Source organism: Coregonus lavaretus, assembly GCF_964263955.1.
Source record: "Coregonus lavaretus genome assembly, chromosome: 22".
NCBI lineage: Eukaryota > Metazoa > Chordata > Actinopteri > Salmoniformes > Salmonidae > Coregonus > Coregonus lavaretus.
In genome coordinates this window covers 33,423,706-33,447,943 of record NC_140009.1, presented here as the reverse complement: position 1 = coordinate 33,447,943, position 24,238 = coordinate 33,423,706, and the positions used below count along the sequence as shown (strand labels likewise).

The following is a 24,238-nucleotide window of genomic DNA, read 5'->3' as shown; positions in this document are numbered from 1 at the left end:
AAGCGCACTAATGAGGTCGGGCACTGATGTTGGGCGATTAGGCCTGGCTTGCAGTCGGCGTTTCAATTAATCCCAAAGGTGTTCAATGGAGTTGAGGTCAGAGCTCTGTGCAGACCAGTCAAGTTCTTCCACACCGATCTCGACAAACCATTTCTGTATGGACCTCGCTTTGTGCACGGGGGCATTGTCATGCTGAAACAGGAAAGGGCCTTCCCCAAACTCTTGCCACACAGTTGGTAGCACAGAATGGTCTAGAATGTCATTGTATGCTGTAGCGTTAAGATTTCCCTTCACTGGAACTAAGGGGCCTAGCCTGAACCATGAAAAACAGCCCCAGACCATTATTCCTCCTCCACCAAAACTTTACAGTTGGCACTACGCATTCGGGCAGATAGTGTTCTCCTGGCATCCGCCAAACCCAGATTTGTCAGTCGGACTGCCAGATGTTGAAGCATGATTCATCACTCCAGAGAACGTGTTTCCACTGCACCAGAGTCCAATGTCGGCAAGCTTTACACTGTGCATGGTGATCTTAGGCTTGTGAGAGGCAGCTTGGCCATGGAAACCCATTTCATGAAGATCCAGACGGACAGTTCTTGTGCTGACATTGCTTCCAGAGGCAGTTTGGAACTCGGTAGTGAGTGTTGCAACCGAGGACAGACGATTTTTACACGCTACGCGCTTCAGCACTCGGCGGTCCCGTTCTGTGTGCTTGTGTGGCCTACCACTTCGCGGCTGAGCAGTTCCTGACGTTTCAAACTCACAATAACAGCACCGGGGAAGCTCCAGCAAGGCATAAATTTGACAAACTGACTTGTTGGAAAGGTGGCACGTTGAAAGTCACTAAGCTCTTCAGTAAGACCATTCTACGGCCAATATATGGAGATTGCATGGATGTGTGCTCGATTTTATACACCTGTCTGCAATGTGTGTGGCTGAAATAGCCGAACCCACTCATTTGAAGGGGTGTCCACATACTTTTGTATATATAGTGTATGTGACCAACAAGTTGTAGCCTAGTTTTTCCTGGGACTCAACAAGACCTTAGGAATAGCTGAAAGGCCTGCTGAGAGGCAAGCAGAGGTGTGTACTTGCGCAGGAGAACAGTGAAGATAGATAGGCTAAAGACCATGAACCTATTTAGAAGCTCATTCATAACCATAATATAAGGCCTAATACTACAGTGAGTTAACCACCCGTGTTTTGCAAGACAGAACAAATCTCAAAAATAATGGAGTAAATGAGGGATACAAAGTATCTAAATTACTGCCTCTTCGATTCTAGTGTTTTAACAAGGCTTAGCGACATTTGACCTAGCTTGTAAAACGCTTCCATTCCCCTTTAAACAGCGGTCAAGAGCACTGAATTTAAGCCCCAATTCTTTGGGGGTCTCTTATTGCAGAATGTGGCCAAAAGCAAGGAGCCACTCACTTCTTTGCCATTCTTGGTGAAAAAGACTGTGGTCAACCCAGCCTCAATGGTATCACAGTATATTCCACAGCCAATCCTGTCACTACGGTTGCATTTGGGCCCAAACTGCTGGCCCACAGGGTTTCCATTGTACAGCCTATAGATGGGGAAGAGGATAACAGTGACTCATTGAGCCTTATTCACACTGGACAATGCTGTAAGATATTATCATGGCTGTGGTGGGAACTTATTTTTTTGTGTAGTTCCCTTGTAAAAGAGACATTGGTCTTAATGGGACTCCCTGCTAAAATAATGGTGAAATAAATACATTAAAATAAAGGTCCATAGCATCTCTGAAAGTCCCCGCAATTAGCCTACATTCACAACAAAACATCTTAGAGGTCAAACTGAGGAGCTGGTATGACTGAGGCCTACTTACCGCCATCTGCATGGTGTGAACATGTGTGTGTGTGTGTGTGTGTGTGCGTGCGCCTGCGTGTGTGTGACTTACTTGCCGTCATCAGCGTGGTAGGCTATAGACTGTGGCAGCCAGCCTGGCTGATGGTCCAGCTTGTAGAACTGTGGCACCAGGCCTACCGCTATCGTCCCTCTCACCCCTGTGTCCATTATGGTCACCTAGGTCAAGAAATAAAGGCGGCGCACCCTTAGGTAAGGTGCTGACTAATGGAGGATTAACGGAACAATTCAAAAAGATAGTAACACTCATCTCTTCTTGCTGTGGATTTAGGCTATTTGAACATAACACACAGTCCACTGTAACAGCCAGAAACAATACCTACATGATTCATAACAATTCACCTCTGTAAGAAGACACAAGCATGATAAATAATAAGTAGCCTATTCAAGAAAGTAAAGTTGTGGAAATAATGGGAAAGATTATTAATGCATATGTGGCCAATGTTCCCTCAAATATATTTTCGTCACTGAGCAAATTTCAGGTCTGCTGAGCGCAAACTTGAACATTGTGAAAATTCTGTGCAACTTCTGCCGCGCGTTTACTGTGAACACTGAGGCTGTACCCGCTTTATGTTACAGTTATAACAGTGGCCAAGTAGGCTACTGTGGCTATTTGATCATAATGTAGGCCTATGAGAGTGGCCTACCAAAAAAAACAATGAATAAAATACATCCCATAACATTTAACATGGAAATAGCTGTTCTATCATTCAGCCTACAGTAGCAGCCAATGTGTTGTGTTCAATGTAGGTCTACATTCCATGAGACTTTTGAAAAAAACATGTAGGGATTGACATTTACCTGTTTATCCACTTGTCCTTCAGTGTTCATACAACACTGCCTCAAACAAAAAGCTCTTAACCTGACTTGCTTTTCAACGATGGCTAGAAATGCACACGTTTTGTGCTTTTGTAGGAAGCAACCACTCCCCCATTGCTGACTAGAAATGTGCTATAACTGGGCTAATAACTCAACTTACTAGCAAAGAATATGAACAAATGTACACACGTGGCTACATGCAGCTCTTGCTTTGATCTCAAAACAAGCGCATCTACTCGTGACCACCCATGCTGTAAACACAGTCCAGGTCAAATTGAATGGCACAGATCCATATACGGCAATGGTTAATTTGCATATGGGGATATTGCAACTCTGATTGGTTATGGCGCACCGGTCTATGTAGAGTATGGGCCAGAGTCGTGCCTATCAATGCAATAGAATCCTACTCCAATGCACTCTGCCTACAAGAAAATATGTTGTTTCTGTATGTTGCATTGAAAGTGGCTAATATTGCGTTGATTCGATCACAATTCACACAGTAGAGGGAAACATTGATAGTGTTAACTAAAAGGAAAAAAATAGAAAGTTGAGTGAAGTTCAATGTCGTGCTCTCTGTGCGGGCTGATATTTCTTCTGCGCGGCAGTCCCGGGGAGCTGTGGCCCACGCACGTAGCTTAGAGGGAACATTGTATTTGACACATACCCAGGTGTGTGCCACAATGCTGATGTTTCACAATTAGATCAGGGAGGAGTGAGACGTATAGGCCTAACAGAAAATTGAACAGTCAACAGTTAAAGTGAGAACTTCACTGAGTCACAACTTTAAATGGAAAACTGCTATTAAATCATTGACTTTTCAACCCCAGCCTCTCTCGCTCTCTCACATACACACACGCACACACGGCCTGACTGGCCGACTCCCTACCTGTCTACAGCCTCCCCACTGCTCTGGGCAACCACCCCACTCTGCCTTCTCAGCAGGCCAGGCAGGGAGAGAGAGAGAGAGAGCTACAGTTACAGCCAACGGCCGGCAGTACAGAGCCAAGCAGAATTAGGTGAAAGGTGATCCAGCCCATACAAGAGGGGGTAGTCCTCCTGTGCCTCTGGCTGCGAACCTGTCCAACACTCTAGCTCTCTGACACAGAGTGGAAGTCTCTCTAGCGCAGTGGAAGTCTTGACCCATTGTTCACCAGTCTTGGGATACCAGAGTCAAATGGCGACCCATCTACCTCCCAAGAGAGTTTTCAGCTGTTATCGTGACTGCTGTATGTATTCCACCTCAGGACAAGAAAAACAACAAGCTGGCACTTAAACTGTAAGAGGTTATAAACAAGCAGGAAATCTTGTACCCAGAGGCTGCGTTTCTTGTTGCCGGTGATTTTAATTCTGCGTCATTAAAACACGTGATGCCTAACTTCCATCAACAAGTCTCCTTCGCCACTAGGGGCAATAAAGTCCTAGACCACTGTTACTCTATTCACAAGCAAACATACAAGGCATTCCCTCGTAGCAGAAGCTCCTAGCAGAAGCTCAGACAGGAAGTACCCGTGACGCACAGAGGATATGTTACAGGACTGCTTTGCTAGCACTGACTGGAATAAGTTCCGGGACTACGCCGATAGCGTCGATGAGCTAACCACCTCCGTTGCATGTGGCAGGGGATACAGTCCATTACAGATTATAAAGAAAGACCCAGCCATGATCTGCCCAACAATGCCTCTGTACCAGACAACCTCAATACATTTTATATAGCGTTTTCCTTGATGGCCAGAAAGCTCAATTTTAGTCTCATCTGACCAGAGTACCTTCTTCCATATGTTTGGGGAGTCTCCCACACACCAAACGTGTTTGCTTATTTTTTTCTTTAAGCAATGGATTTTTTCTGGCCACTCTTCCGTAAAGCCCAGCTCTGTGGAGTGTACGGCTTAAAGAGGTCCTATGGACAGATACTCCAATCTCCGCTGTGGAGCTTTGCAGCTCCTTCAAGGTTATCTTTGGTCTCTTTGTTGCCTCTCTGATTCATGCCTTCCTTGCCTGGTCCGTGAGTTTTGGTGGGTGGCCCTCTCTTGGCAGGTTTGTTGTGGTGCCATATTCTTTCAATTTTTTAATTATGGATTTAATGGTGCTCCGTGGGATGTTCAAAGTTTGATGTTTTTTTATAACCCAACCCTGATCTGTACTTCTCCACAACCTTTCAGAACAGGTGTATATATACTGAGATCATGTGACAGATCATGTGACACTTAGATTGCACACAGGTGGACTTTATTTAACTGATTATGTGACTTCTGAAAGTAATTGGTTGCACCAGATCTTATTTAGGGGCTTCATAGCAAAGGGTGTGAATACATATGCACGCACCCCTTTTCCGTTATTTATTTTTTAGAATTCTTTTAAACAAGTTATTTTTTTTCATTTCACTTCACCAATTTGGACTATTTTGTGTATGTCCATTACATGAAATACAAATAAAAATCCATTTAAATTACAATAATAATAATAATATTAATTAATTAATAATAATAATAATAGTAATGCAACAAAATAGGAAAAACTCCAAGGGGGATGAATACTTTTGCAAGGCACTGTACCCCAAGAGACTTGCAGCTGTAATTGCTGCAAAAGGTGGCTCTACAAAGTATTGACTTTGTGGGGGTGAATAGTTACGCACACTCAAGTTCAGTTTTTTTGTCTTATTTCTTGTTTGTTTCACACACAAAAATATTTTGCATCTTCAAAGTGGTAGGCATGTTGTGTAAATCAAATTATACAAACCCCCAAAAAATCAATTTTAATTCCAGGTTGTAAGGCAACAAAATAGGACAAATGCCAAGAGGGGTGAATACTTTCGCAAACCACAGTACATGAAATCAATAATTTGCTAGTAACAGATAACATTAATATTCTGACAATCTCTGAAACTCACTTAGATAATACCTTTGATGATAAAGTGGTAGCAATACAAGGTTATAACATTTACAGAAAAGACAGAAATGCCAATGGGGGCGGTGTTGTGGTCTATATTCAGAACCACATTCCTGTAAAGCTTAGAGAGGATCTCATGTTAAATACTGTTGAAGTAATATGGCTACAGGTTCAGCTGCCTCTCCTAAAGCCCATTCTGGTGGGAAGCTGCTATAGACCACCAAGTGCTAACAGTCAGTATCTGGATAACATGTATGAAATGCTTGATAATATATGTGATATCAATAGAGAGGTATACTTTCTGGGTGATTTAAATATTGACTGGCTTTCATCAAGCTGCCCACTCAAGCGAAAGCTTCAAACTGTAACTAGTGCCTGCAACCTGGTTCAGGTTATCAATCAACCTAACAGGGTAGTTACAAACAGTACAGGAATGAAATCATCAACATGTAATGATCATATCTTTACTAATGCTGCAGAAATGTGTTTGAAATCAGTATCCAAATCCATCAGATGTAGTGATCACAATATAGTAGCCATATCTAGGAAAACCAAAGTTCCAAAGGCTGGGCCTAATATTGTGTATAAGAGGTCATACAAGAAGTTCTGTAGTGATTCCTATGTTGTTGATGTGAATAATATTTGTTGGTCTGTGGTGTGTAATGATGAGCAACCAGACGCTGCACTTTAAACATTTATGAAATTGCTTATCCCAGTTACTAATAAGCAAGCACCCATTAAGAAAATGACTGTAAAAACTATTAAATCCCCGTGGATTGATGAGGAATTGAAAAATTGTATGGTTGAGAGGGATGAAGCAAAAGAGATGGCAAATAGGTCTGGCTGTACAACCGATTGGCAAACGTACTGCAAATTGAGAAATCATGTGACTAAACTGAATAAAAATAAGAAAAAACTACACTATGAAACAAAAATAAATGACAAAGAATGATAGTAAAAAGCTTTGGAGCACCTTAAATAAAATGTTGGGCAAAAAGGCAAACTCCGCTCCATCATTCATTGAATCAGATGGCTAATTCATCACAAAACCCACTGATATTGCCAACTACTTTAATGATTTTTTCATTGGCAAGATTAGCAAATTTAGGCATGACATGCAAGCAACAAACGCTGACAGTACACATCCAAGTACACTGCTCAAAAAAATAAAGGGAACACTAAAATAACACATCCTAGATCTGAATGAATGAAATAATCTTATTAAATACTTTTTTCTTTACATAGTTGAATGTGCTGACAACAAAATCACACAAAAATTATCAATGGAAATCAAATGTATCAACCCATGGAGGTCTGGATTTGGAGTCACCCTCAAAATTAAAGTGGAAAACCACACTACAGGCTGATCCAACTTTGATGTAATGTCCTTAAAACAAGTCAAAATGAGGCTCAGTAGTGTGTGTGGCCTCCACGTGCCTGTATGACCTCCCTACAATGCCTGGGCATGCTCCTGATGAGGTGGCGGATGGTGTCCTGAGGGATCTCCTCCCAGACCTGGACTAAAGCATCCGCCAACTCCTGGACAGTCTGTGGTGCAACGTGGCGTTGGTGGATGGAGCGAGACATGATGTCCCAGATGTGCTCAATTGGATTCAGGTCTGGGGAACGGGCGGGCCAGTCCATAGCATCAATGCCTTCCTCTTGCAGGAACTGCTGACACACTCCAGCCACATGAGGTCTAGCATTGTCTTGCATTAGGAGGAACCCAGGGCCAACCGCACCAGCATATGGTCTCACAATGGGTCTGAGGATCTCATCTTTTGGCGAATTTGCCAATCTTGGTGTTCTCTGGCAAATGCCAAACGTCCTGCACGGTGTTGGGCTGTAAGCACAACCCCCACCTGTGGACGTCGGGCCCTCATACCACCCTCATGGAGTCTGTTTGTGACCGTTTGAGCAGACACATGCACATTTGTGGCCTGCTGGAGGTCATTTTGCAGGGCTCTGGCAGTGCTCCTCCTGCTCCTCCTTGCACAAAGGCGGAGGTAGCAGTCCTGCTGCTGGGTTGTTGCCCTCCTACGGCCACCTCCACGTCTCCTGATGTACTGGCCTGTCTCCTGGTAGCGCCTCCATGCTCTGGACACTACGCTGACAGACACAGCAAACCTTCTTGCCAAAGCTCGCATTGATGGGCCATCCTGGATGAGCTGCACTACCTGAGCCACTTGTGTGGGTTGTAGACTCCGTCTCATGCTACCACTAGAGTGAAAGCACTGCCAGCATTCAAAAGTGACCAAAACATCAGCCAGGAAGCATAGGAACTGAGAAGTGGTCTGTGGTCACTACCTGCTAAACCAGTCCTTTATTGGGGGTGTCTTGCTAATTGCCTATACAGTGATCCCTCGCCACTTCGCGGTTCACTTATCGCGGATTCGCTATTTCGCGGATTTTCATAATGCATTTTTTTTTTTTTTTTGGTGCATTGTGCTCTGCATTCTGATTCGCTAAAAACTCACTCCCGCTTCTTGTATCAAAACATGCTACGAATTGTGCTATCATTTTGTCGTCTCGTGCAGTTATGTGTACGTACATAAAACAGCTTGGCAAATTTACATTAAGTTGGCCAAATTATCTTGTAATTTCGAACATCTTCTAAACCCATAATGTCGACGAAACGGCCTACACGTGAGTCACTGTATTTGTATACATGTAATAGTTGCTAATTGTAAATAAAAAAAAGTTTTCTATTTCGCGGATTTCACTTATCGCGGGTCATTTTCGGAACGTAACCCCCGCGATAAACGAGGGATTACTGTAATGTCCACCTGTTGTCTATTCCATTTGCACAACAGCATGTGACATTTATTGTCAATCAGTGTTGCTTCCTAAGTGGACAGTTTGATTTCACAGAAGTGTGATTGACTTGGAGTTACATTGTGTTGTTTAAGTGTTCCCTTTATTTTTTTGAGCAGTGTATATCTGACCAAATTATGAAAGACAAGCATTGTAATTTTGAATTCCATAAAGTAAGTCTGGAAGAGGTCAAAAGCCACCGGGGTCTGACAACTTGGATGGAAAATTACTGAGGATAATAGCGGACGATATTGCCACTCCTATTTGCCATATCTTAAATTTAAGCCTACTAGAAAATGTGTGCCCTCAGGCCTGGAGGGAAGCAAAAGTTATTCCCCTACCTAAGAATAGTAAAGCCCCCTTAACTGGCTCAAATAGCCAACCAATCAGCCGGTTACCAACCCTTAGCAAAAGTTATTCCCCTACCTAAGAATAGTAAAGCCCCCTTAACTGGCTCAAATAGCCAACCAATCAGCCGGTTACCAACCCTTAGTAAACTTTAGGAAAAAATTGTGTTTCACCAGATAAAATGCTATTTCACAGTAAACAAATTGACAACAGACTTATAGGGAAGGACATTCAACAAGCACAGCACTTACACAAATGACTGATGATTGGCTGAGAGAAATTGATGATAAAAAGATTGTGGGGGCTGTTTTGTTAGACTTCAGTGTGGCTTTTGACATTATCGATCATAGTCTGTTGCTGGAAAAACGTATGTGTTATGGGTTTACACCCCCTGCTATATTGTGGATAAAGAGTTACCTGTCTAACAGAACACAGAGGGTGTTTTTAATGGAAGCCTCTCCAACAAAATCCAGGTAGAATCAGGAATTCCCCAGGGCAGCTGTCTAGGCCCCTTACTTTTTAAATCTTTACTAATGACATGCCACTGGCTTTGAGTAAAGCCAGTGTGTCTATGTATGTGGATGACTCAACACTATACACATCAGCAACTGAAATGACAGCAACACTTAACAAAGAGCTGCAGTCAGTTTCAGAATGGGTGGCAAGGAATAAGTTAGTCCTAAATATTTCAAAAACTAAAAGCATTGTATTTGGGACAAATCATTTACTAAAACCTAAACCACAACTAAATCTTGTAATGTATAATGTGGAAATTGAGCATGTTGAGGAGACTAAATTGCTTGGAATAACCCTGGATTGTTAACTGTCATGGTCAAAACATATTGATACAACAGTAGCTAGGATGGGGAGAAGTCTGTCTATAATAAAGTGCTGCTCTGCATTCTTAACAGCACTATCAACAAGGCAGGTCTTACAGGCCCTTGTTTTGTCGCACCTGGACTACTGTTCAGTCATGTGGTCAGGTGCCACAAAGAGGGACTTAGGAAAATTGCAATTGGCTCAGAACAGGGAAGCACGGCTGACCCTTGGATGTACACAGAGAGCTAACATTAATAATATGCATGACAATCTCTCCTGGCTCAAAGTGGAGGAGAGATTGACTTCATCACTACTTGTATTTGTGAGAGGTATTGACATGTTGAATGAACCGAGCTGTCTGTTTGAACTACTGGCACACAGCTCGGACACCCATGCATACCCCACAAGACATGCCACCAGAGGTCTCTTCACAGTCTCCAAGTCAAGAACAGACTACGGGAGGTGCACAGTACTAGATAGAGCCATGACTATATGGAACTCTATTCCACATCAAGTAACTCATGCCAGCAGTAAAATTTGATTAAAAAAAACAGATAAAAATACACTTTATGGAACAGCGGGGACTGTGAAGCAACACAAACATAGACACATGCATACAAACACACAATTACATACATGTACACATGGATTTTGTGTTATAGATATGTGGTAGTAGAGTAGAGGCCTGAGGGCACACACTTAATGTTGTGAAATCTGTTATGAATGTATTGTAATGTTTTAAAATGTATAACTGCCTTAATTTTACTGGACCCCAGGAAGAGTAGCTGCTGCCAAGGCAGCAGCTAATGGGGATCCATAATAATACAAAATACAAATACCATCATTCCTGTTCCCAAGAACTCGAAGCCTACCTGCCACAATGACTACCGCCCTGTAGCACTCACATCTGTAATCATGAAGTGCTTTGAAAGGCTGGTTATGGCACACAACTCAATCATCCAAGACACCCTACACCAGAGATCATCAACTAGATTCAGCTGGGGGATGATTGTTTTCTTAAGCAGATGGTCAGGGGGCCGGAACATAATTACAAATCATTTGTAGACTGCAAATTGACTGCAAGAAGCCCCAGGGGTCGCGTTAAGTGTCAAGAAATCTGCATTTTCAAAACGCAGAACATAAGAAAATCTGCGCTTTAATCCATTTCACCTGTGTTTTATATTGAAAGTCAACCGTGTTTTCTTTGCTTCAACAGACTGATCAGGGGCATGCAAACTATAGTTTTCGTTCACAGAAAATACATTAGTGCACCACATTCAGCAGAAAATAGCTTCATTTTCATCAGATGACAACAGAAGTGCAACGCTATTTAGCTAGCAGCCACACAAGTCAATTAGCTTAAAATTAAAAAGCAAGGTATTTTTTCGCAATGATTATGCATGGCCATCATATTTCTAATGTTCATTATAGAAAGAATACAGCCAGCTACATTGACCGAGTGTTTTGCTTTAAGTTAATTTTACATATTACTGGAGAAAAGCAGGCTACACCGAGAAAAGTAACAGAGAAAAATAGAGTGCCTTCAGAAAGTATTCACACCCCTTGACCTTTTCCACATTTTGTTGTGTTAGAGCCTGAATTTAAAATGGATTAAACTTAAATGTTATGTTACTGGCCTACATACAATACCCCATAATGTCAAAGTGGAATTATGTTTTTAGACATTTTAAAGATGAAAAGCTGAAATGTCTTGAGTCAATAAGTATTCAACCCCATTGTTATGGCAAGCATAAAAAGGTTCAGGAGTGAAAATGTGCTTAACAAGTCGCATAATAAGTTTCATGGACTCACTGTGTGTGCAATAATATTGTTTAACATGATTTTTGAGTGACTACCTCATCTCTGTACCCCACACATACATGTACAATTATCTGTAAGGTCCCTCAGTCGAGCAGTGAATTTCAAACACATATTCAACCACAAAGACCAGGGAGGTTTTCCAATGCCTCGCATTGGTGGCTGCATCATGTTATGGGTATGCTTGTCATTGGCAAGGACAAGGGAGTTTTTTGGGGGATAAAAATAAACAGAATAGAGCTAAGCACAGGCAATATCCTAAAGAAAAACCTGTTTCTGTCTGCTTTCCAACAGACACTGGTAGACAAATTCACATTTCAGCAGGACAATAACCTAAAACACAAAGCCAAATATACACTCGAGTTGCTTACCAAGACGACATTGAATGTTCCTAAGTGGCCTAGTTACAGTTTTGACTTAAATCGGCTTGAAAATCTATGTCAAGATTTGAAAACAGTTGTCTAGCAATAATCAACAACCAACTTGACAGAGCTTGAAGAATTTAAAAAAGAATAATGTGCAAATATTGTACAATCCAGGTGTGCAAAGCTCTTAGAGACTTACCCAGAAAGACTCACAGCTGTAATCGCTGCCAAAAGTGAGTCTAACATGTATTGACTCAGGGGTGTGAATACTTATGTAAATTAGATATTTCTGTATTTCATTTTTTGTTTGTTATTGTTAACATTTCTAAAAACATGTTTTCACTTTTTCATTATGGGGTACTGTGTGTCGATTGGTGAGAGAAAAAACAATATTTAATCCATTTTGAATTTAGGCTGCAACACAACAAAATGTGGAATAAGTCAAGGGGTATGAATACTTTCTGAAGGCACTGTAGCTACACATCAGTCAGAGCCCTGTATGTTGATAGAATGCCCATTGAGAAGTGCAACTCAAGTGCAACTGAAGCACCAAATTAGTCTGACGCCGAGCAGAGATTACAATAACTGTTTACAAAACTGAGCAAGATATTTCTTACGCATTTTATATATTTTTTTCTGCGTGAAAAACACATAATTCTGCGTTAACACGACCCCTATGCCCAAACAGATAAAATATTTGACTTACATAAATCTTTTCAAAACCACATTTACATACAATCACATCTCTCTATTATGCGTGGGAATACTTTGGAAAATATTTCTAAAATAAAAATCTCTTGGAACTGAGTTGCTGGTGTTTTTACAGTCTTTTATGACTAACAATTATTATATTATTTCATCAGTTGAGGAACCCTGCCCCTAGACCCACTCCAATTTGCATACCGCCCCAACAGACCCATAGACTTCGCAATCTCAATTGCACTCCACACTGCCCTCACCCAACTAAATAAGAGGAATACCTACGTGAGAATTATTTTCAATGACTACAGATCACCATTAAACACCATAGTCCCCGCCAAGCTCATCACCAAGCTTGGGTCCCTGGGACTGAACACCTCCCTCTGCAACTAGATCCTGGACTTCCTGACGGGCCGACCCCAGGTGGTGAGTGTAGGCAACATCACATTACATCACTGGGGCCAAGCTCTCTGCCATCCATTACCTCTATATCAGGCAGTGTGAAAGGAAGGTCCAGAAAATTGTTAAGCCACCCAAGCCATAGACTGTTCTCTCTGCTTACACATGGCAAGCGGTACCGGAGCAACAAGTCTGACAACAACAGGCTCCTGAACAGCTTATATCCCCAAGCCATAAGACCGCTAAATAGCTAACAAGAAATTGGCTACACGGACTATCTGTATTGACCCTTTTATTAGATTTTTTGCACCGACTCTATGCACACTTACATGACTCTACACACTCAATCACACACACTCACTTCATTTGCTCTCTCTCACACACACACACACACATTCATACTGACTCTACACACACAGTATGACAGCGAGATGTTTTATTATCTCGCAGTCATGCTGTGTTCAACCGTGTCCGATCTTGCCTAGCCCTCTTGTTTCAGGAGGACCACAATGGAAATAAGTCCCAAACTTTGTGTTATTCTCAATGATTTTACTCATGTGCATGTATGGCTTTTTCAAGTTTTATGTGTGCTTGTTTTTTTTTAATGGTCAAATTAATAAACTAAACACTCACATTCAATGATCATATACACTGCTGCTACTCTGTTTATCATACTGTACATCCTGATGCCTAGTCACCTTACCCCTATACATACAGTATCTACCCCTATCACTCCAATATCCCTGCACATTGTAAATATGGTATTGGCACTGACCCTGGAACTGACCCTGTGTATAGCTTACTTCCTTTCTCGTGTTCTTATTTCTATTTCTCATTTTTGTTCTACTTTCCAAAGGCTGGGCCTAATATAGTGTATAAGAGATCATGCAATACGTTCTGTAGAGATTCCTATGTTGAAGATGTAAATAGTATTTGCTGGTCTGTTGTGTGTAGTCCTCTGTAGCTCAGTTGGTAGAGCATGGCGCTTGCAACGCCAGGGTTGTGGGTTCGTTTCCCACGGGGGGCCAGTATGAAAATGTATGCACTCACTAACTGTAAGTCGCTCTGGATAAGAACGTCTGCTAAATGACTAAAATGTAAATGTAATGAGGAGCAACCAGACACTGCACTTGACGCATTTATGAAATTGCTTATTCCAGTTACTAATAAGCATGCACCCAATGACTAAAAACTGCTTAGGAATTCAAAAATGGTATGGTTGAGAGGGACAAGGCAAAAGGAATGGCAAATAAGTCTGGCTGCACAGCTGATCGTCAAATGTACTGTAAATTGAGAAATCATGTGACTAAACTAAACAAAAAGAGGAAGAAACTGTATTATGAAACAAAGATAAATTACATAAATAGGCTGGGCGTTATACCGTATTTGACTATATAGCGGTATTGATGCACGGACCAATTTAGGTTTTTACTTTACCTTCTATTACGGAATTTAAATGTTTGGTTTGATAAATGTGTGTGAAACATCCATTTTTATAATTTACTCCGCTACTCGAGTCATCCCTCTCTTTTCACACAGACCTAGCCCCGCCCCGTCACTCAAGGAGCGCATTAGTTGTTGCTCACCATGAGACAGTTGTGTTCAGTCTGCATGGTCAATGCAGCACAACAATGTTGACGACAACGATGCTGTTCCCACTATGCATCTTAATATACAGTGGGGAGAACAAGTATTTGATACACTGCCGATCATTTATCATAGGTACACTTCAACTGTGAGAGACGGAATCTAAAACAAAAATCCAGAACATCACATTGTATGATTTTAAAGTAAAAAATTTGCATTTTATTGCATGACATAAGTATTTGATACATCAGAAAAGCATAACTTAATATTTGGTACAGAAACCTTTGTTTGCAAGGTTTCGTCCATCCTCCCCTCAATACGGTGCAGTCGTCCTGTCCCCTTTGCAGAAAAGCATCCCCAAAGAATGATGTTTCCACCTCCATGCTTCACGGTTGGGATGGTGTTCTTGGGGTTGTACTCATCCTTCTTCTTCCTCCAAACATGGCGAGTGGAGTTTAGACCAAAAAGCTCTATGATCATCTGGATCATCCAGATGGTCATTGGCAAACTTCAGACGGGACATGCGCTGGCTTGAGCAGGGGGACCTTGCGTGCGCTGCAGGATTTTAATCCATGGCGGCGTAGTGTGTTACTAATGGTTTTCTTTGAGACTGTGGTCCCAGCTCTCTTCAGGTCATTGACCAGGTCCTGCCGTGTAGTTCTGGGCTGATCCCTCACGATCATTGATGCCCCACGAGGTGAGATCTTGCACGGAGCCCCAGACCGAGGGTGATTGACCGTCATCTTGAACTTCTTCCATTTTCTAATAATTGCGCCAACAGTTGTTGCCTTCTCACCAAGCTGCTTGCCTATTGTCCTGTAGCCCATCCCAGCCTTGTGCAGGTCTACAATTGTATCCCTAATGTCCTTACACGGCTCTCTGGTCTTGGCCATTGTGGAGAGGTTGGAGTCTGTTTGATTGAGTGTGTGGACAGGTGTCTTTTATACAGGTAATGAGTTCAAACAGGTGCAGTTAATACAGGTAATGAGTGGAGAACAGGGGGGCTTCTTAAAGAAAAACTAACAGGTCTGTGAGAGCCGGAATTCTTACTGGTTGGTAGGTGATCAAATACTTTTGTTATGCAAAAAAATGCAAATTAATTACTTAAAAATCATACAATGTTATTTTCTGGATTTTTGTTTTAGATTCCGTCTCTCACAGTTGAAGTGTACCTATGATAAAAATTACAGACCTCTACATGCTTTGTAAGTAGGTAAACCTGCAAAATTGGCAGTGTATCAAATACTTGTTCTCCCCACTGTAAATCCACAAGCGTTCTATAATTACACTATTAGTTTGTGTTTCTTACATCTGCAAACATCTAGTTTGTCTTTTCTTAGCAAGCTGTGGCTAAATCGTGTTAGCCACTAACGTTAATCGCTAGTTAGTTGGCTAGCTAAGAAATGTACTAAGTCAGAGCAAATGTAGCTATCTATACAGCCTGATACCAGTGATGGAGTAGGCCTAAATCAGCATGTTATTTGTACAACAGTATCTTCTAAACCAAAGACGATTAGGAGAAGCATGAATATGTTAGCTACATGAAGTAGCTAAAAGAAAACATTTAATGTAGCCAAAGATTATAGGGTTCCCTAGGAAACACTGACCAACACTTTGGTTCCTACCCTGTCACAATAACTCCTCCCTGGCATTTTTATTAATTGTCATGTCAAACAACACTGTATTCAAAGTGCCCACTATTATGTTCTAACTATATAATTATAATCATTCCATTTCCATGATTCCAACAGTTCACCCAAGTGTTTTGATCTAAATCACAAATCGCAATTGCAACATTTGGTTAAAAATAAGACATAGATCTTTTTCCAATATCGTGCAGCCCTACGTGGCAGTGTGGAAATAATCTCAAATGAGTGTAGGAAATGCAGAAATTGATAAAAATGCTGAAAATAATTTTTGGTTGAAGTTTAATTGAACAGAATAAAACAATCAGAATGGAGAAAGACACATTGGAATCACTTAGACGGTATGTGTTTCCACCCTAGGGTCACGCACTACTCATAAAGCAAATGTTGAATTTGTATTATTCAAAAATATAAAATACCGTCATACCGTGATATTATATTTTGGCCATATCGCCCAGCCCTAATAAAGAATAATAGTAAAAAGGTTTGGGGCACCTTAAATAAAATTTTGGGCAAAAAGGCAAACTCACTCCATCCTTCATTGGCTCATTCATCACAAAACCCACTGATATTGCCAACTATTTTATGATGTTTTTAATTGGCAAGATTAGCAAACTTAGGCATGCCATGCCAACAACAAACTCTGAACCTACACATCCATTCATAACTCACCAAATTATGAAAGACAAGAATTGTAATTTTTTTATCCATAAAGTGAGTGTGGAAGCGTTGAACAAATCATTGTTGTCTATCAACAATGACAAGCCACCTGGGTCTGGATGGAAAATTACTGAGGATGATAGCAGACTATATTTCCACTCCTATTTGCCATATCTTTAATCTAAGCCTACAGAAAAGTGTGTGTCCTCAGGCCTGACAGGAACCAAAAGTAATTCCGCTATGCAAGAATAGCAAAGAACCCTTTACTGGCTCAAACAGCAGAACCATCAGCCTGCTACCAACCCTTAGTAAACTTTTTGAAAAATAAATGTGTTTGACCAGATACAATGCTATTTCACAGTAAACAAATTAACAGCTGACTTTAAGCATGCTTTAGGGAGGGGAACTCAACATGTACAGCACTTACACAAATTACTGAGGATTGGCTGAAAGAAATTGATAAGACACTTGTAGGAGCTGTGTTGTTAGACTTCAGTGCAGCTTTTGACATTATTGATCATAATCTGCTGCTGGAAAAATGCATGTGTTATGGCTTTACATCTCCTGCTATATCCTAGATCGAGAGTTACCAATTTAACAGAATACAGAGGGTGTTCTTTAATGGAAGACTCTCCAACATAATCCAGGTAGAGTCGGGCATTCCCCGAGGAAGTTGTCTAGGCCCCTTACTTTTTTCAATTTTTACTAATGACCTGCCACTGGCACTGAGTAAAGCCTGTGTGTCTATGTATGCTGATGACTAAACATTATACACGTCAGCTACTACAGCAAGTTAAATCACTGAAACACCTAACAAAGAGCTGCAGTCCGTTTCAGAATGGGTGGCAAGTAATAAGCTAGTACTACATTTTTCAAAAACTAAATGCATTGTATTTGGGACAAAACATTCACTAAACCCTAAACCTCAACTAAATCTTGAATTTAATCATGTGGAAATTGAGTAAGTTAAGGAGACTAAACTGCTTGGTGTAACCCTGGATTGTAAACTGTCATGGTCAAAACATATTGATGCAACGGTAGCTAAGATGGGGAGAGGTCTGTCTGTAATAAAGCGCTGCTCTGCTTTCTCGACATTGCTATCAACAAAACAACTCCTACAGGCCCTAGTTTTGTCACACCTGGACTACTCCCCAGTCATATGGTCAAATGCCACAAAGAGAGACATAGGCAAATTACAGTTGGCACAGAACAGAGCAGCACAGCTGGCCCTTAAATATACACAGAGAGCTAACATCAATGACATACATGTCAATCTCTCCTGGCTCAAAGTAGAGGAGAGATTGACTGCATTGTTGGTATGTTTTTTGTGTGATGTGCCTTAATGTGCTTGGAACCCAGGAAGCATAGCTGCTGCTTTGGCAGAGGAACCAATGGGATAGTCCGGCAATTTAGGAGAGCTCAATCACATTTAAAGTTTTTTAAAGAAAACGCTATTTGAACGCAGATTCTGGGCTGGATCCCACGTGATTATTCACAGTCTGAAACTGAACTCCTTGGGTTTCTCTGAGTGAAAGTCCAGGTCTCATTCACCTGCTCTCCTCTGCACTCTTTCGAGAATCTGATCAGTTCAGTTCAATCTCTAGACTTTTACAGTACTGGCTGTACTGCACTTGACACTTGACAGGTTCAAATACATTAGTAGAAGGTCCTTAAAAGCTTATAAATGTCTGAATGAAAGATTCACAGATGCACCTAGGCTTAGATAGGCTGATGAAATTGGAATTTGGAATGGACTTTGAATGGATTGAAATGGAATTCAAATAAATGTTGAAATAAGTGGAATGCCACAGATCCCAGATGTTCTTCTGCTGGATTCACAGAAGACAGATAGGCCTAGATTTTAGTGCACAGGGGCAGTGTCTGACGAAGGTGAAATGATTTCCTTGTGAAAGCATAATGAGGAAACATGAGGATACTAGTGACGCATATTTTGACAGGCACATGACCTTTATGGGAAAGAATGCCCCCAAACTTTCGAGATCTGGGGAAATTTCACAGGATGTGCGTCACGCCAACTGAGAATTGAGAACCGCATCACATAAAGTATGGACGTGGAGTTCTTTAATGATCACTCTAAACTTCTAACTGTAAATGTCAAACTCATTTAATCTAACTTGCAGATAGCCATCAGACTCCAACTGTGACTAGCATTTGAGAATTATTTTGTTACCCTTTTCTTTGATAAAAAGGGATCCGGTTCTGAGAAACTCTGGTATCTTGCTTGGAAAATGGCCTCTAGCTTGCGCACATACGCATCTCATATAGGTCAGGAGTGTGAGGAACATCCCTTTCAACAAAATGTCAGCACTGACGCTACTATGAATATCTTTATGCATACAATTACACTGCACTGTTATAATATTCTCAAATTAGGCTAAGTTTACAACATAAGTTTAGTATGGTAACATGTTACATACTTAAAAGGATTTATAAAGGGATTATAAACAGGCCTAGCATATGAACAATAAATAAAACTTAAACCCTTTATCCTTAATGTATACCTCATGGCTCATGGATTTTATCGCTTATTTGCTAGATTTTTTTAGAATTTCCGGGCAATTTGGATAACTAGGGCCACTATCAACTTGCTGTGGAGTCGTGGAGATAAGCTGGGGAACGTTCCTTTAAGTGTTACCAGTACAAGTTTGAGCTGCTGTGTTGCTCTTTTCCACTGAACCGGAATGAAAAGAAACCAGTGTCTACCCATTCCTGGAGAGCTTGGGAGAGGTTTGTGTGCATAGCCCAGCGCCAGGCAGGATAATGTAAGCTGGATAATGTTTCGTTTCCAACTCTAAAACCCAGGAAAGGAAGTCCATCAAACCGGCTCAACCTGCCACGAGAAGAAAACATGCCACTACTTCTCTTGCCTGCCTTACTTTCGCTTCCACATTCGTCTAGACAGCTCTGTAGTGTGGTCTCATAAATTACCGCGCTGAAAACCTTCTACCATCCCCTAATTTACGACTGAAATTTAGCAGGCTTTCCTGTGCTAAATCACAAGGACACTTTTTATGCAAACTGGGTTGTATCATGGAGAGGAGGTAGCTGTTGGACAGGCCAAGGTTGGACAAGCCTACATATGAGCGCATCAGCTGATTACATGCAGAGCAATATTCTCGGACTCAGTTGAATAACAGCGACTGCATCTTAGATCAATCTCAGGCAGCAGAGATCTTCAGCAAGCGATGACTGCCACTAGACCACCACTAGCCCACTTTCACCCCCCTATCACACACACACACTCACACGACTGGGACATTTTTAAGGTAGTGGTTTCACACTGATGAACAGGGAATGTAATATGAAGTTTACAAAATTGTCAGCAATAAGATTCCAGGAGGATAAGATTACTGAGGATGGATGGAAAAGCAATATTGGGCACGAACAAGAATTATGGTATGTAGAGAGAAACCCTTTATCGTGCTGTGTGTAATCCCCAACGTTTCAAAACATATGATAGGGAGAACCAAAATATTTACTACATAAATGCGCATATTGAAATTCCCTTCTGGTCGAGTGGTCGTTGGACAACTCTTTGGATGCATGAATGAATGGCAGATTTTTATTTTAGACATACTCCAGGTACACCCTACAAACATGGTTTATCTATTTAAGTGATAATGGCCGAGAAGCCGGTGTTTGGAGGATATATTGGCACGGGTGTTGTTAGGGCCGAGACGAAGGGCCAGCAAACCGTGCCAATATATCCTCCAAACACCGGCTTCGAGGGCCATTATAATTTAGATAAACCATGTTTGCAGGGTGTACCTGGAGTATGTCTAAAATAAAAATCTGCCATTCATTCATGAATCCAAACGGGTTACCAACATATTCAAATAATGATTTACATATTTTCATGAAAAATGTTATTTTGATTAATTTATTCATACTATTTCATCCTTCCACAAGATATAGTCCCGACACAAATCTAGGGTTGCTCTCCAAGCTGGCTGGTCGTTCGTTCTATCGGTTCGGTTGCCAAAGACGCGACCCAGTCGTTGAGTCTTTGTTCTGTATCTATGGACAGTCAGAGGAACTAGCCAACAACACAGCTAACACAATCACGTCAAACTGAAACTGGAAAGACCGCAAACTAGCTGCACTTCGTTTTGTTTGACCTGTTTTCTATTGATATTTCTTTGTATATATCCATAAAGATTAGGCTAATTCATGATTTCGACTGGCTGAGAAAAGCTGCTTGCCTATCTGTCTCATCCTGACTCGTTCATTACTATGCGAAAGCTGGAGATCGAATTTGAATATTGAAACAATGTTGCAAATGTTTATACAAATCTCCGCTGTTGAAAACAAAATGTTAGTCTAAAAGAAATGTGAGGTAATGTCTAGATGCTTTTTATAGTGGAGATCAAGTTTATAAATTGCCTGGCTGGGCTGAGACAGTGGATTGCGCTGTCAGATGGAACAGAGTAAATAGGCATTTTTAACGTCATAGCTTTAGCCGGTGGTAACTTGTGGAATAGATGCGGTTTTAACCAATCAGCATTCAGGATTAGACCCACCCATTGTATAATTGAAAATAATAACTGCTTAGAAGCGTGCAAGGCACACACATTTCAAAGATAAGGCTATCTTCATCTAAGGCTACTAATCAATAGTTAAAATAAAACAGGTGTTAACGCTTACCTCAAAGTAGCAGTTTCCCTTTGATAAGGGACGGGGAGCCACATAGCAGCCAACCTCATCAGAGTTCCCTTGATAGCTGAAGAGAAATAAAGAAAAACACTTCCACTCAGACATCTGCCAATTATCAGGGGAACATCTTAGTTTGAGATAAGAGCCAGGGGCACCGATCTTAAAAAGCACCGAAGTAAAAGTGATATTATAGAACATGGATGGGCAACCGTGATGGAGGTGGGGGCCACACATGTAGATAGAGCAGGCCCTAGCCTTTTGGGGGCCCTAAGCAAAACATTGTTGTGGTATAATAATAGTCATAATCAATTTATACATTCATTTTAGGAGAAGGGGGATTCAACTTTATATTCAAGTAGATATAGTTTACCCAATAGCAGTTTTTCCATTTTCACAAGCAGAACGGCACGGTTGGGAGAAGCTTCATTTCCAAAAGTTCTAAACGGTCAAAACCATTCTTTTTTGAGACAGGGGTGTCACCAAAGCTGTGTTGTATTCATTAGGTATGTCTTTCAAAGATACATTATGATGCATTACAAGCGCAAAACATTTTTCAACAAAAATGACAATAACTGTGGCCATTTGCATGCCAATTCATAGTTATTTCCATAATCCTCACAGCCCTAGTATGGAGTTACTGTTCTAGCTAATAGGCTATGTTAGAGTTTACACTTCTTCCAATTATAATGTGGGGAGGTCAAAATAATGAAAAATGATCTACCAAATCTATTCATTTTAAAATGTTGATTACTTGTTCTTGCCATTATAATTCAGCGGATATGACGTGGGAAAAAGCATGTTTTGCTAACATGGAGGTCCCTGGGTCGCCGGTTTCTCTGGGCGGGGGTCCCTGAGCAAGAAAAGGTTAAATACCCCTGGTTTAGATAGCTGGCTCAACCAACTTACCAATCCAAAAAAAAAAATGCTGACATGAGCTAATTGAGCGACTGTCAGTGACTGACCACATTTCAAAATGTCACCTTGTGTTTTCTACTATTCTAACTTTCAACAGTAAGTTGAGACCACGACGGAGTTCCCAGAACATTTTAAATAACTTATTTTTATTTTTGCCGCCAGTTGCTCATCCCTGTTATAAAGCACCATCTGTTAATTCAAGACTACCAGATAGGCCTACAAGCCAATACTTTCATAAAGCTTAAACACATTCAATAAAACAACAATCAGGAATCTTTAAAGCACCATGCAGTACATCAAACATAGTGATCATAAACGTTGACACTTTATATGACATGAGTTTTATGAAATCAAATCACATTTTATTGGTCGCATACACATATTTAGCAGATGTTATTGCAGGTGAATGCTTGTGTTCCTAGCTCAAACAGTGCAGGAATATAAAATAAAATACTAAATACTGCAAAGTTGCTTAGGAGCCAGGAACCAGGCGACCATGTCTATCGGCGCCATCTCGTCTATGATATGGAAATGTTAAGTGTACATTTGGACTCACAGGTGTATGGCTTGCTTGTACAGACATCAGTGGTATTTATTAAAATCTTAAAGTCTCATCTTTCAAAATACATAGAGTCCTCTTAATGTACAGCATTTCCCTCACTCAGACAACAAAACAAAAGTTGCCCAATTAGCGGGAGGGATGGGGGCAACTTATTGTCGCGCGAGGTGCTCAAATTCAGAACAGCTTTCAGTCAAAACCCATACAGCGCTGTGAAGCACAGAGCCAGAGCTCTGACGTCATGTATAGCATGTTACTGTATAGCCACTGCGTTCCAATTTAGGCGTTTATAATAATAATTATAATAAATTCATTAGTGTTCTCAAAGCTCTACATAGTCAAAAATAATGATAATACAATTCTAAAATACAACATACACATCATACATTTAGAATCAAGGCAGGAAATAGCAATACATCCTAAAAGGACTTTCCAGATTAGGACTATTCTAAAGACCGTCTGTAGAAATGTGTTTTAAGGGTTTTAAAAGTTCTGATTGATGGTGAGGCTCTCTGATGGTCAGGGACAGCATTCCATAGGCGAGGGGCAAGGGAGTAGAAGGCTCGGTCCCCCATAGTACGGAGACGTGTCTTGGGGACTTGAAGAAGTAGTTGCTGGAGAAACTCCCTACTTTCTATCATTGATCCCCTGCTGTTTTGTACGTTTGCCCACTGACAAAGGCATGATCAGTCTATAATTTTAATGGTAGGTTTATTTGAACAGTGAGAGACAGAATAACAACAACAAAAATCCAGAAAAAACGCATGTCAAAAATGTTATAAATTGATTTGCATTTTAATGAGGGAAATTAGTATTTGACCCCTCTGCAAAACATGACTTAGTACTTGGTGGCAAAACCCTTGTTGGCAATCACAGAGGTCAGACGTTTCTTGTAGTTGGCCACCAGGTTTGCACACATCTCAGGAGGGATTTTGTTCCACTCCTCTTTGCAGATCTTCTCCAAGTCATTAAGGTTTCGAGGCTGACGTTTGGCAACTCAAACCTTCAGCTCCCTCCACAGATTTTCTATGGAATTAAGGTCTGGAGACTGGCTAGGTCACTCCAGGACCTTAATGTGCTTCTTCTTGAGCCACTCCTTTGTTGCCTTGGCTGTGTGTTTTGGGTCATTGACATGCTGGAATACCCATCAACGACCCATTTTCAATGCCCTGGCTGAGGGAAGGAGGTTCTCACCCAAGATTTGACGGTACATGGCCCCGTCCATCGTCCCTTTGATGCGGTGAAGTTGTCCTGTCCCCTTAGCAGAAAAACACCCCCAAAGCATAATGTTTCCACCTCCATGTTTGACGGTGGGGATGGTGTTCTTGGGGTCATAGGCAGCA

At 41.2% G+C, this 24,238-nt stretch overlaps 1 protein-coding gene across 1 annotated transcript in view; it reads right to left on the bottom strand.

Annotated features, from left to right (window-relative positions):
• The window catches only part of spryd3 (SPRY domain containing 3), a 123,653-nt gene that overhangs the window by 83,454 nt on the left and 15,961 nt on the right, over nt 1-24,238 (bottom strand). The window contains exons 3-5 of the mRNA XM_084187509.1: nt 21,413-21,488; nt 1,922-2,046; nt 1,432-1,567 (exon numbers count right to left, since the gene is read on the bottom strand). Of these exons, the coding sequence (XP_084043635.1) occupies nt 1,432-1,567; nt 1,922-2,046; nt 21,413-21,488 (337 nt within the window). The remainder of the gene's footprint in view (nt 1-1,431; nt 1,568-1,921; nt 2,047-21,412; nt 21,489-24,238) is intronic.